Genomic DNA, 18333 nt, shown 5'->3' with positions numbered 1-18333 from the left:
AAAGCTGCAACATGTCTGTTGTGTCTCTTTCAATCTGCTCCTGCTCCCCCTACATACAACTCTATTGGCAGTGTGTCTGTGTCGTTCTCTCCCCCTTCCCCTCTCCATAGACTTTTATGGGCAGTGGCTTTCTCTCCCTGCTCCCTCCCTTCCCCTCACAATAGGCTTTTATGGGGAGTGTGTCCGTCTTTCTCTCGCCCCTCTCCATAGACTTTTATGTGCAGCTTCTATGTCTATCTGCTCCCCCCTGCAGGCTGTGAAGAGACAACCCCCACTTCCTGCAGTCCGTCTCCTCTGCTCTCTAAGGCTATGTCAACACAGTTTTTTGTCAATTTTTTTTTACGCGGAAACCGCCCCGCAAAACTCGTCAAAAACGGCCCTAAAATGCCTCCCATTGATTTCAATGGGAGGCGGGGGCGGCTTTCTCCCGCGAGCGGTAAAACCGCCTCGCGGGAGAAAGAAGCGACATGCCCTATCTTCGGGCGTTTTATGCCTCTGACCTCCCATTGACTTCAATGGGAGGCAGAGAAGGTGTATTTCGTGGCGTTTTATGTCTGGGCGCTCAACGGCCACGGTCGAAAAACGCAGCGAAAATCTGCCTCAAACTTCTTCCAAACTGAATTTTGAGGCAGAAATTCCGCCTGCAAAATACTCCGTGTGAGCATAGCCTAACTAAGATTTTGCTTGACAATCAGTGGGATGTCCTTCTAATCTACGGTCCTCCAGAGGGAGAAATTCTCTTTGTTGCCGCTTTATACTCCAGCTAACAGGTGAGGATCCTAAATAGGGAACCCCCCACCTCTATTAACTCAGACTTTTTTAATAGGATATTTGAAAATTAATTTTGTAAACCAGATTAGGGTATTGTACCAAGAGCCAAAATTTTTGTTAAATGGGTAATGCGGGGACCAAAAATTATTCGCAGTGTAGTCTCTGCAGTATGTGATACACTCGCTAATATACATTCCGGTCCCTGTTGCGCTGATTCTGAGATTTTCATATATTTTATAGCACTGCCTGGGGACCGAAAGTCTAGTGGCACAGTCTTCTTTGATGACGATACGACTCTTCGTCATGTGACCGGCCCACTGCACTTTATGTATAAGCCGTAGCAGTAGTAAAGCGAGTACATAGTGTACAGCGGGATCGGTCACATGACGAAGAGTCGTATCGTCATCAAAGAAGACCGTGCAACTAGACTTCCGGTCCCCCGGCAGTGCTATAAAATCTATGAAACTCTCAGAATCATCGCGACAGGGATCGGATTGTATATTAGCGAGTGTATCACATACTGCAGGGACTACACTGATAATAATTGTTGGTCCCCCCCATGAATGAAACCAGGGATCCCATGACAATGTTCATAATGCAGAATAAAAATATTGCCCATATTTCATATTTGTAGCAAATTGTTCCATAGACTTCCTTATCAAGGTTTTCAATTTCAATGACGGGTCACATAATAAATGTGTCAAAAAGGTTTGAAGATTGAGGAAAAGGGGAGGAATATGCGGGTTTGCTGATTTATGACAGTAGATAAGTATTGAATGACATGTTTTAAGAGGCAGAGTATGAAGATTAAGGGCTGTAGTGTCCCTGACATGTTTTTCTTCAGAGAATCGTTGATTGTTTTACACAATAGTCTAAAGCAGCACGGAAGAGACGCCTCCACGACTGGAACAAAGTGTAACAACGATATGGAAACAAATGGGTGAATGTAGATGAATGTAAAACGTTTCGCTTCATTGGTGGAGATCCCCCTTTAAGGATCAATTTGAAGGTGAATTGTGAAATAAAAGTCATGAAATCCAATAATCATCACTCCAATTTAGTGGTTTTAATGTGCAACATGTTTCTGTAACTTTGCAACCTCATCGACCTTATGATTGCGCCATTGCCTCGAAGAGGTAGAATCTATCCCCTCTCGGTACGTGAGACCCAGTCCATGGCAGAATTTATTAAAGGGGATAGAAAACTAGAAAAACATGGCTGCTTTCTTTTAAAAAAAAACAGCTGCAATACCAAACACAACCAATGGACAGGTGTGGTGCTGTTTCTGGAAGAAAGCAGCCATGCTTTTCTAATCGTGTACATCCCCTTTAAGTAGAACATAGACAGGGGTTGCATCCGTAATCCACTTTCTTTGAAAAGCCAGCGTGCATAGCAAATCCTGGCCATAGAATTCCATTCAAGACCTAATATTCTCTACATCATTATATCCTGCGGGAGGATATCATTTAAAAAAAAATTTGATTTGTGGCCATACAACCTGATTAGGATAAAAGAAAAAGTAGAATGAAAAACAGATTTTTAACCCTTATGACAGACATCATGAACATTTGCTCGTGCCATTTGGGTTGCAATGCCCCAGCTGTTTTTCAAAAGTTTTGTCAATGACATTTTATTAGATCCCCTGTACAAAATGTATATTCGTTTATCTGGATCCAAGTTCTATAATCATAAACTATGTCAAGATGGCTTGTGGGTTTGATATAACTCCAACATTTTTCAAGCTTTTCAAACTAGTATCATTAGTTCATTCATGGCTTTTCAGCACTCACATTTATTACACAAGGGGTGCGAACCCCAATTTTTGGCCTCATCCATCGCATTATTCATCCTTCCACTATCCCGACACTTACTCCGGTACAACGTAATCAGGTGCCTTTTATTCCTAGAAAATCTCACTTCAGAGTCTTCGGGGGACCAGTTCCAGATATGTGGTCCACCAAGGCTTCTTAAAATATTTGAACTCCTCTCTAGGAATTACTGGTAGACGAATCTTCTAAGAGATGCCAAGGATTGAGTAAGGGCTCATGCCCACGACCGTGTTCGGTCCGTGATATACAGACCGCATGACGGCCGCACTTCCGGGACCGAACACAGTTCAGGGAGCCGGGCACCTAGCATCATGGTTATGTATGACGCTAGGAGTCACTGCCTCGCCGCGGGAATACTGTCCCGTACTGTAATAATGTTTTTCAGTACCGGACAGTATTCCAGCTGTGAGGCAGGGACACCTAGCGTCATACATAACTATGATGATAGGAGCCCGGCTCCCTGAACTGTGTTCGGTCCGGGAAATGCGGCCGTCATGCGGATTGTATATCAGGGATCGAACACGGCCATGTGCATGGGGCCTAACAGTTTGTACTGTCTATGCTCAAAATAAGACTAAGACCAAGGTTCTAGCGGTTCTCTGCGTTAGACAAAGTGTGATTGAAATCCCGTCGCTAAGCAAAGGGGGGTGTTTGGGGAAAAATTATAGACCAAAAACCACTCTTTCCTTGTTAAGAACGCTTTCCTAGTTAAGAAACACCCTGTTGACACTTGCAAAATTAAAAAAAGAAAAATATATAGGGACTACAGGAGGCGCTGCTACACATGAGAGACAAGTGGAGTGTAGATAAAGGTAATGTAATGAAATAAGGTCAGGCTACGCGTTTCGACGCTGGACCAGCATCTTCAAACCTGTATGGCTATACATGAGGGACACTCCAATTGTCTCTCATCTGTAGCAGCGCCTCCTATAGTCCCTATAATATTTTTCTCTTTTTAATTTTGCATTTTTGATGCGGTAACATTTCTTGTATACCGGCTCCAGGACTTGGCAGCAGCACACTCCTAGGACTCCTTGTCTTACAAATTGTGCCATCAGAGTTGTGGCTGAATCTACACAACCACTATAGGAGAGCACAATCCTGTCTAGACCTATATGAACATTCTGCAACATGTGACGCCGTGTATTGTTTTGCTTCTAGATCTCCAGTGGACACTTGACATAGAATTAGCTTGCAGCACCTTTTGGCCCTGTTCACACTGAGTTTTTGTGACACCGCTGCCGCATCAAAAAATTTCCGAAAATGCCTCCTTTTGATTTCAATGGGTGACAGAGGCGTTTTTTCCTGTGAGCGGAAAAAAACGCTTACGGGAAAGAGAAACGTCATGCCCTTTCTTGGGGCGTTTCCGTCTCTGACCTCCCATTGACATCAATGGGAGGCAGAGAGAGCGGTTTCCGGCGTTTTTTTTACCCACGGTGCTCAGAGGCTGTGGCAAAAAAAACGCGTCAGGGAGAGTGCAGGCAGGTCAAAATATGTTTTATCCACCTGCAAACAACTCTGTGTGAACTGGGCATTTCAGTTATGCTAGTAGTATGATCGGCAACATAGGTATCGTGTTTCCATGTCACCCATCTAGCATTGTTAGGTGTTTGGGGGAGGTCAAAACTATTAACAGACTACCTTTAATGGGTCGGAGCCCAAGACAAACATCTCAACAGATCTCACCAAAGATAAAGAGCCTCCAAATACTGGAAAAAGGTCCTTTTACACGGCCTGAGATGGGTCATAACAACGAGCACCGATCCATGAGACAGCACGTTGGTCGGTGCTCGTTTGCTCCTTTCACAATGATTAATGATTGGTTATGTACAAGGATGAGCGATCATTGCTACGATCGTTCGTTCCCATACATTTCCATTATGTCCGCAGCACATCTTCTATTTACACAGGGAAATGTTCTGCTGACTAACGACGGTTTTATTGGCCGCATAAACGAGCAGATCAGTCGATCAATGATCGTTGCCCTCTTTACACAGGGCAATGAATCGGGAACGAGTGTTCAGATGAGCACTCGTTTTATTGTGGGTAAAGGTGGTTACAGTAGACTGCTGGGGTTGTATGTTATGATCAGTGGTTTGATGGAGTGGAGATTGAGTTGTAAAAAGAGAGAGACCAGAGGAATGGTGAGTATATACACTAGGATAGGGCTATCCCAACGTGTCACTTGTCCGAGCCGTTGCATCTGTTTTTGGTACTCTATCTGTCCAGCAGATGATGAATAATCCTCTTCTTCGTTGACCTCTGCTGACCGATCTCGTCATTAAAGGAGCAAGTGACATATGAGCAGCTACATGTCACTTCCTGCCATAGGGAAGCAGATCAGGATCATTGAGGAGGTGAGTGGGAGTTTTTGGGTTTTCTTTTTGCTTGTTTTTTTGTTTTTTATATCTAGTCACTTGATGGTTTACCTGTCACCACAATAGGGGCTATCACTTGGGATGTAGCGGTCACTGCTATGGTAGCAGTGTTATAGGGGTTCCCCGGGACTGTAACATTACTGTTCTATCTTTAGCATAGGAAATCAATGTTTGATTGTGGGGATCAGACCTCCAGGATCACCGCCGATCATCACAACGTTTACATAGGTTGTGTCTGGAATTGCATGCTGTTCCATTCACTTGTTATAGGGATGAAATATGTTTGTAACAGAGGGGTATCCACCACTTGGGACCACCCCTTTTATTAGCCGGCGCAGAGAACCACTGCAAAGAAGTGGAGGATGCAGTGGTCGTACATTACACATATTGTGCAATGATGAACACTGGCCATCCACTTTCTCCGGTGACCACCGCTCATTCATTCTCTCGTAGGACACCCACAATGGACAACCCCTTAAAGGAGTCTGAAAGAGTTTGTAATATTTTGAGACCGTGGACTGTATGCTAATGTCTATTTCACCGTTGAAATAGTAATCCATCGGTATAACCTTGCTATTGATATGCCTTTGTCATGACATACGGTTTGTGTTCCTACTTCCAGGCTTGTTGTGCTGATGGGGTTTGTCTGGTTTTGTTATGTGAGTCAAAATAAAAATTTCAACAGAACAATGAATAATGTTTTTGGAGAATATGAGTTTTTTAAACAGATGACTAATAGTTGTTTTTACTGTAAGTATCAGGGATACCCCCAGGCCTGTACGCCAGCCTGTGATTCTGTACTAGATCCGGGTATTTGGATTTTCTTAAAGGGCACCATCATTTTTGTGCTTCATGGCAGTATACTGTATATAGCTTTTCTGGTGGATTAACCAATTTTCTAGGAGGAAGAGCCCCCATTTCCAACATCAAAAAAAAGCACTGATAACAAAATATGTTTTTGTCTTTATATTCCTCACCGTCGAAAGTTGCTCACAAGAAGAGGTTCACTTTAAAAAAAAATAAAAAGTTTTAACTGGGTTATCCAGTTCTTTAAAATTCATGGAATATATTTAAGATTAATATTAGATCGGTGGGTCCTGATACCTCTGCACCCACTCAGCTTTCTACTGCACAACTTCATACTTGAGTGACCCGAAGCTGTAGTGAGCTGTAATACCAGGCATCGGCACTTCTAAACGTGTCGAGCTGTGCCTGGTAAACAATGAAGGGGACGCGTCACTCACTGGAGCATTGCGGTCACTTCAAACAGGCGGGGGTACTAGGAGTCGGGAATCCAACTTGCCCAATCTATCCATCTTCCGTCGGGGGAGAATCAGGACCCCCAATTGTCGTCTGATCCTGCCAAAATTGTTGAGTTTGCCGACTTTTATCAAATGCATATGGGCATCCTGAGTTCTAACAATTCAACAGGTTTATCTCAGACAGTCCTATAGACCCGCAGAATCGTCCCCGCCCCCCCCCCCCTGGTGGGCCAATGGAACCCCCAGACCAATAGGACCCCCATCTGGTCTCCATATGCCCATATAAAATGGATTCTTTCTGAGAGAATCCCTTGAGTGCTGTGGTCGTTCCATACAGGGAAGGTGGGAATAACTTTGGGACTTGGAATGGGGCGTGATGATAGTACAGAGCACAATATCTTACATTTTGCTGTTTATACACATAATCTTACCGTATATATGACGCAGATATTTATATATTTTATTTCTAGAGGCCGGTAATATATTCTCATGACACCACAGTCCTTTCCATGCATCATAGGAATGTACTATTATAATCCTCGGCCACCACTCCCAGCTATGTGGGTCCTGGGCCCCGTCTGAGACGTATATCTTCTTGGCGGTCATGATTTAAGCCCAAGGTAAAATGTGTCACCCACATACAACATACTTTAGTATTGCTCTGCGGAGAAGGTGTTATTTAACCCATTCGCCGTGCGTATGTAGTAAAAATAAACCATTCACAGTTTCCATATAGTATTAATTACCAATATTTGCCCTGATAAGTGGCCAGTATGGAGGCCCTCGAACACAGGTTATGGGGCAATTATTGGGACAAGGCTGTGGTCGCCTCTGAAAAGGGGACATAACAAAATTAAAATGGGGTTTTCCCTCTTGTGGCCACCCCATATCCCTGCCAAGTATTTCTTTATAGCCGCTACCCACCCTACTTTATGGCTTTGCATCTTGCAAATTGCTCACTAGATCTGCCACCCCTGGGATAGCAGCACTGTAAGCAGGGGCGTAGCTATAGTGGGTGCAGTGGTAGCAGTTGCAATGGGGGCCAATATCATCTTAGGAAGGCACCAGTATTATAAATGGCACATGGTAGGCGTTGGTTTTGCTTTGGAGCCCAGGAGTTCTGTTACACCTCTGATCGTAAGGGCTCTGTATTTGTCACACTACCTATGTAAAGCTTGAAGAAGTGAAGTGCTCCTTCCCCATCGATCCCTAGCGCTCTTTATGTAAAGTATATACACAACATTTGCCTCCAATTCCATCCATGTGCAGCTCTTAGTGTTGGCCCCATTTCCTGCCAGCCTCGATACCAGTGGTCCGCCATGCTTCCATGGTAGATAAGCCGCTGGTATAAAGCCTTATAACCTCTTTATAAATACCAACACAGAAGCCACATCGAACTGCTGGATCCGTCGCATGACATACCACCGGCACCCGACCGGTTCCGTTGACTTATAATTGGTTCCGTCATGGTTTCAGTCACTTTGAAGTCACCGCTGCTTTCCGTCAAATCAGTCGGGACTGATGACAGAGACTCTGAAATCAGCGTCTGACAGCAGTATAAACAGCTTAAGGCACGGTGTTTGGGGTCATGAAAGTCAAAAGGTGGGAGTCATAGGTGATGGTACTATTGACATTAGCCGACAGCAACAGAGGCGCCACTTACTTTTTATGTCAGGCAGTCTTTACCCACAGACTCGCCTTGTGTACATCACGGTGGGGAGACTTCTTTACACTTTTGAGGATTTTATACCTTTCCTTTTTGTATGTATTGATCAAAAAAAAAAATCCACAGTCCATATACGTAATTTTTCTTTTTTAACCCCTTAATGACCAGCCTATTTTGGACCTTAATGACCAGGCTATTTTTTACGTTTTTCAATCGTCGCATTCCAAGAGCTATAACCTTCTTATTTTTGCGCCGACATAGCTGTATAAGGTCTTGTTTTTTGCGGGACAAGTTGTATTTTTTAATAGCACCATTTTTAGGTACATATTATTTATTGATTAACTTTTATTAACTTTTTTTTGGGGGGGAATAGAAAAAAATCTGAAATTTTGCCACTCTTTTTTGCGTCCTAAATCTACGCCGTTTACCGTGTGGTATAAATAACACAATAACTTTATTCAGCGGGTTGTTACAATTGCAACGATACCAAATTTGTATAGTTTTTGTATGTTTTACTACTTTTACACAGTAAAAACGCTTTTTTTTCAAATTTATTTGTTTTTGTGTCTCCATATTTGAAGAGCCGTAACGTTTTTATTTTTTCGCCGATGCGGTTGTATGAGGGCTTTTTTTTTGCGGGGCGACTTGTAGTTTTTATTGGTACCATTTTGGAGTAGATGCGACTTTTTGATCACTTTTTATTAGATTTTTTTAAAGTCAGTATTCACAGAAAACAGCAATTTTTCCATAGTTTTTTTATTATTTTTTTTACGGCGTTCACCGTGCGGGTTAAATAATGTAATAGATTTATAGTCGGGGTCGTTACGGACGCGGCGATACCAAATATGTGTAACTTTTTAACTTTATTTTGTTTTTTTTAATAGTAAAGCAGTTTGTAAGGGGAAAAGCTGGGTTTTTCATTTTTTTTTCACATTTTTTTTAAAATTAACTTTATTAAACTTTTTTTTCACTTTTTTACTAGTCCCATTAGGGGACTATAATATGCGATTCTGCGATCGCATTTATAATACACTGCAATACTTTTGTATTGCAGTGTATTACTGCCTGTCCGTTTAACACGGACAGGCATCTGCTAGGTCATGCCTGCGGCATGATCTAGCAGGCATTCACTCTAGGCAGCCTGGGGGCCTTTATTAGACCCCCGGCTGTCATTAGAGACACTGACACTCGGCGATCGTATCGCCGGGTGTCGGTGGGGGAGAGAGGGAGCTCCGTCCCTCTCTCCAAAACCACTCAGATGCGGTGCTCGCTATTGAGCACCGCATCTGAGGGGTTAAACGTGTGAGATCGATACTAATATTGATCTCACACGGCAGAGCAGGGACGCTCCCAGCCCTCAGCTGCCTCTAGCAGCTGAGAGCAGGGAGATCTGACAGTTCCCTGCTCTGTTTACTTATTCCGATGCCGCGACGTAAAAAGTCTATGGCATCGGAATAAGGCCCGTTAGTGACCGACGTAGAAACACGATGGGCCGGTCACTAACGGGTTAAAGAAGACCCATCAGCTTTCCTGACATCCATTTCAGCAAATACTTGTATCCACCATAAAATAACTATTCTGCAGCATCTTTATCCGCCGAGTGTGCACGAGTTTTCAATGGGGAGAGGGGGGTAAGCCCCCTCTGGCGTCGACTTATCTCCCTAGAGAACAAAGGATCGAGGATGTTGAAAACAAACACGCCAGATCCTTTTCCCCTACATCTGGCATTGGGTTGGGGCTCTTGCCCACGACCGTGTGTGCCGCCCGAGTCCCATCTGTAGAACGATAGGACATTTTCTATCTTCGTTTTCACTGACCCGATTCACCCACTGAAATGAATGGGTCGAGTGCCACTTGGATGCTGCGAAAATGACCCAAGTGGCACTCTGTCGTGCGCAAGTGCCCTTAGTGTCATGACACCCCCATACACATTAGATAGTTATCCAGTCTCGCCAAAATCCTTACATTTGTCAGACTTTTATCTAATGTAGGCAACCTTAGATACCTATATGCCATCAGTTAAAAAGGTTTATCTCAGACAGCCATGTTACGGTCACATGTTAGAGTCCACATTACGCCTGCAGCACCTGGTCCTTGCACAGTTTTACTGGACGAATCTAAAGCTGGCCACAAACTAGGGTCTGGCCGAAACCTTTACCTCTCGACTCCGCCATACACATGCACGCTTGCATGTGTTTTGAACAGGGAAAACGAGAAAGCCGCTGTCAGACTCTTCTGCCAGCGACTTGCAAACAAAAGGATCTGGCGAAAACCGCTCCTGAATTTCAGACGTAATTGCAAGTACTCACGTTTTTCGCGGCGTCTATTACGGACGTAATTGGAGCTGTTTTTCAATGGAGTCAATGAATAACGGCTCCAAAAACGTCCAAAGAATTGACCTGCACTTTTACGCGCCGTCTTTTGACAGGGACGCGTAAAATTACGCTTCGTCTGAACAGAACATCGTAAAACCCATTGCAAGCAATGGGCAGATGTTTGCAGATGTATTGGAGCCGTCTTTTCAGGCGTAAAACGCGTGACTTACGTCTGAAAATAGGTCTTATGAACATACCCTTAGATGGTCATAGAGACCGAATGTGATCCATGTTTGGTACAGTAGAATCACAAGAGGAAATACAGACCGTGAAATCCAGGTACAGCACCCCACTCCCTGTCTGTTGAAGCTCTTTTACATTGATGTGATTCTACAAAATTGTTAGGGTCAGTTCACACGTTGCGTAAATACTGCGGATTTTCCTCAACAGAACTTGTGGAAAATCCGCAGGAAATACAGTAGCGGCAAAGTGGATGAGTTACAAACAAATCTCCACACACTGCGTAAATACTGAGCGGAAAAAACGCTCAGAAATTGACTTGCGTTGCGGAATTTTATTCCGCAGCATGCGAATTGTGTTTGCATAAACGCTGCTTATTTGTTGCAGTTTTTCCCCATGGAATTCAATGCGGAGGTAAAACCTGCAACAAATAGCAGTTGTTGCGTTTTTGCGGCAGGTTCGCAGCGATTCCGCCGCATAAACGCAACTCAAAAAAAAAAAGATCTCATACTTACCCAGAAGTCTGTGTTCCTCCCTCCAGCGTGGCCTCCTGGGATGACGTTTCATCCCATGTGACTGCCGCTACAGCCAATCACAGTCATCCCAGGAGCCCTGCCTGCTAGCAGGCCGCCTAAATGCTGCGTTTTTTTGCCCGGAATTCCCCTTTGCGTACAGGGCAGATACGCTACATGCTATTACACAGCGTATCCGCCCCGCGTGAACTCAGCCTAATTGTTACTCAGGACGCAAACATACCGACCCATAAATAACCAGCGAGGGAGCGAATACATGCGTTACAATGCAAATCTGCACAGACAAAAGGACAAGCTCCAGACACACAAAGCAAACTGAGGAGGAGGAGGAAAATGAGGATGAAGATTTGTTCAGGTTGCTGTAAACTTTTCTTCAGCTCTGGTTCTGCTTTCCTTCATTCTTGGTAGGGGGTGAATCATTGCTACTGGACACGCACCTATAGCTGTTTATCATGCATCTGACCGTCCGTGTAGCGTCGGTGTGGTTTCCGTGTGTCATCCATTTTTCTCGCACGTGTTTTTCCTTCGCGAGCGCTTCCTGGTTTTACTTTTCTTTCGTTTTCTGCATTTCTTTAGCAAAATGCGTAAAAAACGCACACCACATGGATGTCGTCCGTGTGCTGTCCTTTATTTTCTCGCACCCATAGACTTCAATGGGTGAGTTATCTGCAGAAATGGACCAGAATGGAACGAGCGGTGAGTTTCACGCAATGGACACACGCTCCATGATAAAACATGGATGTGTGAATAGTCCCATTAAATGGCATTGGTCAGTGTGCTGTCCGTTATTTAAACGGACAGCACATGGACGTGAATTATGTTAGTGTGAATAAAGCCTCCTTCACACACATTATTTTTTCGAGACTTTTTGACGCATTTCAAGCCTTTTTACAGGCGGTTTTTATTTGGAAATATATGTGGTGTTTTTTCTGTCATTTTTCAAGTCCATTGGAGAAACCTATGTGAAGAACTCCATACCCAGGGCATGCTGCGTTTTGAAACAAAATGCTACTAAACCCGAAAACGCTTTGCATGTAATGTTTTCTATATTCCACTATAGACTTTAAAGTAACATCTGGTCGCAGATGTTTTTTTTGACCTAAAGAAAAACAAACTGAAAAAACGTCAACAAAAATGCCACAAAAAACCACATGAAATCCAGCCGAAAAGGGGCGATTCAGCCCTAATACACGCCAGACACAAATACCAGTTTAAAAATGTGCACTAAAATCTATGAGAAAACAAGTATTTACCCAGGTGGTGAAAAATGCCTCAAATGTCAGGAAATTATAGGTTACAGGCAAGTTTCAGTCATTACTCACCCGTATTTTACACCTATCATCGATTCTCTGTGTATCTGGCTGCAGTGACAGATGGGAGGGCGATTCTCTATGTTTTGAATGTTCACCATGTTTACAGGGCTATCGTGAACATTACTCACTATTTCATAGATTTGCAATAGGTCTCGATTAAAAATGTCTTAGGGTATGTGCACACACACTAATTACGTCCGTAATTGACGGACGTATTTCGGCCGCAAGTCCCGGACCGAACACAGTGCAAGGAGCCGGGCTCCTAGCATCATACTTATGTACGACGCTAGGAGTCCCTGCCTTGCTGCAGGACAACTGTCCCGTAGTATAATCATGTTTACAGTGCGAGACAGTTGTCCAGCAGCGAGGCAGGGACTTCTAGCATCGTACATAACTATGATGCTAGGAGCCCGGCTCCTTGCACTGTGTTCGGTCCGGGACTTGCGGCCGAAATACGTCCGTCAATTACGGACGTAATTAGTGTGTGTGCACATACCCTTACTGTTTTGTTTCTCCAGCCCTTTCGCAAACCTATGTATCTCCATGGTAACAGACAACAGACTCTGTGTAGTCTGATCCTGCAGTTTCATCCTTTTCACAGCGAACATTCTAGCCAAATAGTCGCACCATGTTAAAGCACCGTTTGGTGCAAGTAGTGGGCCGAATTTCCTATGGATTTTGGGTCGGATACACTGATTTCGCAGCTTATCCAACCGGTGTAAACGTACTCTTAGACACCATGCACACGACCGTGCCCGTAATTACAGGCACGGACATCTACGGGCAGCTGTCCCTTTTTATGGGCCGTGCTTCTATTATAAAGTATGGGAGCACAGTCCGTAAAATAAAAAAAATAGGACATGTCCTATTTTTTTCGTCAAGTTTTAGGGGGTTGGGACAATCTATTGACATCATTTCCTGCCTTCCGTTTTTTTTAGCAGATCTTTGAATATGAATGCAATAAGAATCGTGTTTGCAGGCATACGGAACGGATGTGGAGGACACACTGATGACCCACGGACCGCAAAAACGGAAAACGGATCCGTTTATAGGCCGCAAATTACAAACGGTCGTGTGCATGTAGCCTCTGATAACTGTTTAAAGGAAGACATAAAATACACGGCGCACATAGTGCATCATGCCAAAGGATTTTGGAGGGGTGTTGCTGGGGATGGTCAAGTTATGCTTACCTGGAGACGTTTTGCTAGGCGCACAACGTCCTGATGCGCCTATATATGATATAGGGTACTGCAGCCCGGGGTTCGTATGGAGGTCCGCAAGGGTTCCGTTGGCAATGTGGTAAGAAGCGAAAGAAGATGACAATTCCCCCTTAGTGGCACTGTTCCTCCGTAGAGTGCTTTTGATGGTCCTTACACTTCCATTCTGGACGACTCGATGGTCAAAGAAAGGAGATCGGTGGACCAGTGGTATAAAGTTCAAAAGGTTTATTCAGTGTTTTTATAAAATAAGTAAAATAGCTAGCCTGAAGAAGAGATCGGTCTGGTCTCGAAATGCGTAGCTATTTTACTTGTTTTATAAAAACACTGAATAAACCTTTTGAACTTTATAGCACTGGTCCACGGATCTCCTTTCTTTGACCATCGAATCATCCAGAATGGAAGTGTAAGGACCATCAAAAGCACGCTACAGAGGAACAGCGCCACTAAGGGTATGTGCACACGACAACGGCAAATACGTCTGAAATTACAGAGCTGTTTTCAGGAGAAAACAGCTCCTGAATTTCAGACGTAATTGCATGTACTCGCGTTTTTCGAAGCTTCTTTTACGGACGTAATTGGAGCTGTTCTTCATTGGAGTCAATGAAAAACGTCTCCAATTACGTCCCAAAAAATGTCCTGCACTTTTTTGACGCGGCGGTAATTTTACGCGCCGTCTTTTGACAGCGACGCGTAAAATGACAGCTCGTCTGCACAGAACATCGTAAGACCCATTGCAAGCAATGGGCAGATGTTTGCCGACGTATTGGAGCCGTCTTTTCAGGCGTAATTCGAGGCGTAAGACGCCTCCATTACGCCTGAAAAATAGTCGTGTGCACATACCCTTAGGGGGAGTTGTCTTCTTACCACATGTAGCCTCTGATGACATACTGACGTAATATCATCTGTGTTGCAGATTGGAAATGTCTGTATTGCCGATCCGTATCGTGAACGTTTACAAATGCGCTGGTGTCAAACAGACCTTAAAAAAGCATTTCCGGATCTGCTACGCTCTTCACGCTTTACGGATGGACAAGTGTGGCTGTTATTTGGAGCAAGTTTTAAAAAAATAACAAAAGAAAGGAGTGGACTTGCGTGACAAGTTGTGGCAAGGTAGGAGTTAAAGGGCCATTCTAATGTATGGGAGCCGTCCTCATACCAGCAGGAAGGTGTGTCTGATTGTCAATGAGGATCAGGTTGTAGTTCTTGGTGTCTGAGGGGGATCCTGCAGAAGCCGGGCAGGGGGAATTACAGGGGTGGGACAGAAGGCGGGTGTAGAATCTGGTCTGACTGGTCTCAATGAGGAGCTCTGGGCGTTCAGGCACCTTCAGATGTTTTCAGTGATCACAACTTCAGGCTACAAGAAACATTTTTTATTTCTTTGTTGGGAGAAACATTAAAATGAGGACTCTGTATCCGCTGCTTGTCCTGCTGCTGGCGGTGGTGAGTACAGAAATACGCCCTTTATGTATGGACCTATCTGTTCTATATAGGGCAACTGGACCTTGTGTGTTAGTTTATATGCCATGTGGTCACCAACATGCTGCGGTGAAACTACAACACCCAGCAAGCCCTGACAGCCGCACTTATCATCCATTTCAGGCTGTAGGGAATTGTTTTATAACAAGGAGCCCAATAAAAATCCTTCTCCCGTGGTCCCTACTTTATTTCGTATATTTCCATGTCTGTGACTGATATTAGCAGCTTAGGGTCATGGATCATGTGAATGAGCGCCGATCGTTGACCGCTTGTTTGCTCCTTTCACGGGGAGGTATTATGGGGACGAGCGCTGGTAACTACAATCGCTCGTCCCCATACATTTCTATCATGTTGGCATCGCATTTCCCTGCTTACACAAGGAGAAGTGCTGCCGACAACGATGATGTTTTGTGCCGCATAAACTATACAGTCGGCCCATGATCGAGCGTTTGCTGGTTCATCTGCTGATCGTTTCCCCGTTCACACAAGACGGGTGTTCTGTGAACGCTCGTTTGCCCGATAATTGGCCGGTGTAAATGGGTCTTTAGTCTATGAATTTTAAATTTTATTAAGTTCCAAGTTATTGGTGTCTGTCGCTTTATTGCCTAAAATCCCTCCCTTATAGACTCATTTTAGGCTCCGTATTACGTATTACATTTCTAGTTGTTTGGATCTGTAATAAGGCACCTATAGAAATCTATACTGCACCTCCAGATACCTCCATTTTCATGGTGCCTTGTTGCATTAAATGCCATATTTTGGAGGGCATTGCATCTATAAGACATTGTACCATATATACGCACCATACGACTGTCTCCATCTCCGTAATATGTACCGCCATACAGGCTCCGTGCACCCACCTCCGCATTCATAAAGGGAACCCAGATCAGTCAACCCCTTGTTAAATGCATTATTATATTGAGCAGATAAAGCACCCGCCTCTCCTAGGACCCTCCTCAGCATCCAGTGCACCTTTAGAGGACTGCCCGGCAATATACATCTATTGATTTCATTGGGTGCCATGTAATTATTTTATATATAATATATATATATTTATATTTTATTATCTTCTGGGGGATCTCCAATCCGAAAGTGGATGTCCGAGCTAGAAAAATCCTTTAAAGTTTTATTTGTAACTTTTCCTGATCTTTGCCCTTCTTACGGTGCACACCATGGACACGACTGGATCTGCCCGCTCATAGAAGTCTGTAGAAGTTTCTTCAGTAATTGCTATTGATAAGAGTGACCGGTTAATTAAAATTCTCCGAGCGTTTCTTTTGTCATGTGACCTGATGTCTTCACCGTATTACATAACTATTCTATAGCCAAACCCGCTCAGTTACTATTACTTTTTTGTCATCTTCTGTATAAGAAGCTGCATAAATTCTCTCCTTATCTACAGATCAACAAATGTCCATTCAGCTATTAACCAGTGCAATGCCATAAAGAAAACCCCTGTTCATATGCGCTATAAGGGCTCGTTCACACGTAGCGGAATTCCGGACGGAAAATACGCAGCAGAATACAGTAGCAGCAAAGTGAGTGAGATTTAACAAATCTCATCCGCACGCTGCGTAAAAATTCAGAGCAGAAATTGACCTGCGGTGCGTATTTTTCGGACTGCGGCATGTCAATTCCTGCTGCGGAAAGTGGACTGAATTGCTGCGTTTTTCTGAAGAGATGTCACCATCCCCCAACATTGAGAAAAACAAAGCAAAATCTGCATAATTTTCTGCAGTCAAAAACGCAGGAAATGGTGTGTTTTTGCCGCAGACGGAAAGTCCGCTACTTTTAACGGAATTGCTGCAGAAATTTTCTAAGGCTTCATGGGCATGTTGCGATATTTGAAAAATTGTAAAAATGCAGGTAATTCCGCAGGCAAAATCCACCCTTGATATTGCGTTTTTAGAAGCGGGTTTTAAATTTTGATGTGGAAACAGGCGCAGATTTTACGCTGCGGATTTTGATCCTTTTTTATTCTAAACTTGTCAGATACAACTCTAAAACGTAAACGCAAGATAAATTGACTTGCTGCGGATTTTAAAATAAGCACCGCTGGTCAATTCATGTGCAGAAAAATTCTGCAACGTGTAGATGAGATTACTTGGAATCTCATTAACTTCGCTGGTACTGTACATTATACGCATCGAATGCATGTGGCCCCCGGGGTACCCTGCTGTTGGGACCCTCCTTTATGAGCCAGGGCAGAGAGCCGCTTACAAAGAGCGTCTCTTCATAAAGGGGTTGTCCCAAGATTAAATGATCATGGCATGATTGGCTGAATACGGCCGATCATTTGCTACTTTGTGCAAACAAATTCAGTTTTTTTTACAGACACCCTCATTGGCCGGTTTAGTCTGACCTGTTGCTGGTGCAATTCCATGGACGACTGATCGGTCGAATTGTTGGCGATCAATATGTTATGTGCATGGCCAGCTTCATTCTAATGTCCCTGGCCCAATGATATGTCACAAGCCTAGCCATTCATTTAAATGGCCATATGCAATACTACGCTCCTAAATACGTGGCCGGTGATATCAGCGGTGAGCTGGGGCTTAGAGAAGCTGCTTGTTTGTTTTTTTAATAAGGAGTTGTTGTCATATTGCCCAAATTACCTGTGTGTCTAGGGACTGACCGCTGTAATAAAAGACTTGCAATTCCTACACAGGAAATTATCATACACTCAGCCTAACTGCAGGGCAAAGTATTTAAGCATGTCTAATCATTTAATGCGAATAGAAAATCATTTTTTTTGTCGTTACATATATAAATGTAACTTTTCTGTTGACTCTGCAGAACGACCTGTTGCTCTGTGCTCCGTTTTACAGACTCGCCCTGTATTATTATCTTAGGCGTCTTTGGTAGATGAATGACCGAGTAATGCGTAGACTTCTATATTACAATAAAATGTTTAGAGTACTTTGTACTGCTTTATGATTATCTCTTCAGTATTTACTGTTAGTATTTAGTTCATAGTGTAGAGTCGCAATAAAAAGTAAGTGAACCCTTTGGAATGACCGGGGTTTCTGCATTGATTAATAAAATGTGGTCTGAAGTCACAATTGGGGTATGTTCACATGGCCTATTTGCGGCTGCAACTCCCAAAAAAACGACTGAAAAATCGGAAGCAGAACGCCTCCAAACATCTGCCCATTGATTTCAATGGGAAAAACGGCGTTTTGTTCCGACGGCCCGTTTTTTTTTACGCGGCTGTTATGAAAAATGGGTGCATACAAAAACGGCCGCGAAAAAGAAGTGCATTTGACTTCTTGGGACGTTTTTGGAGCTGTTTTTCATTGACTCCATTGAAAACCGCTCCAAAAACGGCCG

General features: G+C 43.7%; 1 protein-coding gene across 1 annotated transcript in view; it reads left to right on the top strand.

The window, feature by feature from the left end:
* Positions 1-14793: 14793 nt before the first annotated feature.
* LOC142666822 (cadherin-like protein 26) overlaps positions 14794-18333 on the top strand; it is a 46655-nt gene continuing 43115 nt past the window's right edge. The window contains exon 1 of the mRNA XM_075847037.1: positions 14794-14967. Coding sequence (XP_075703152.1) covers positions 14926-14967 — 42 coding nt within the window. The 5' untranslated portion in view covers positions 14794-14925. The remainder of the gene's footprint in view (positions 14968-18333) is intronic.

Source organism: Rhinoderma darwinii, chromosome 13, assembly GCF_050947455.1.
Source record: "Rhinoderma darwinii isolate aRhiDar2 chromosome 13, aRhiDar2.hap1, whole genome shotgun sequence".
NCBI classification, from domain to species: domain Eukaryota; kingdom Metazoa; phylum Chordata; class Amphibia; order Anura; family Rhinodermatidae; genus Rhinoderma; species Rhinoderma darwinii.
The sequence above is the reverse complement of the archived record's forward strand: the minus strand, read 5'-3'. Positions and strand labels throughout refer to the sequence as shown.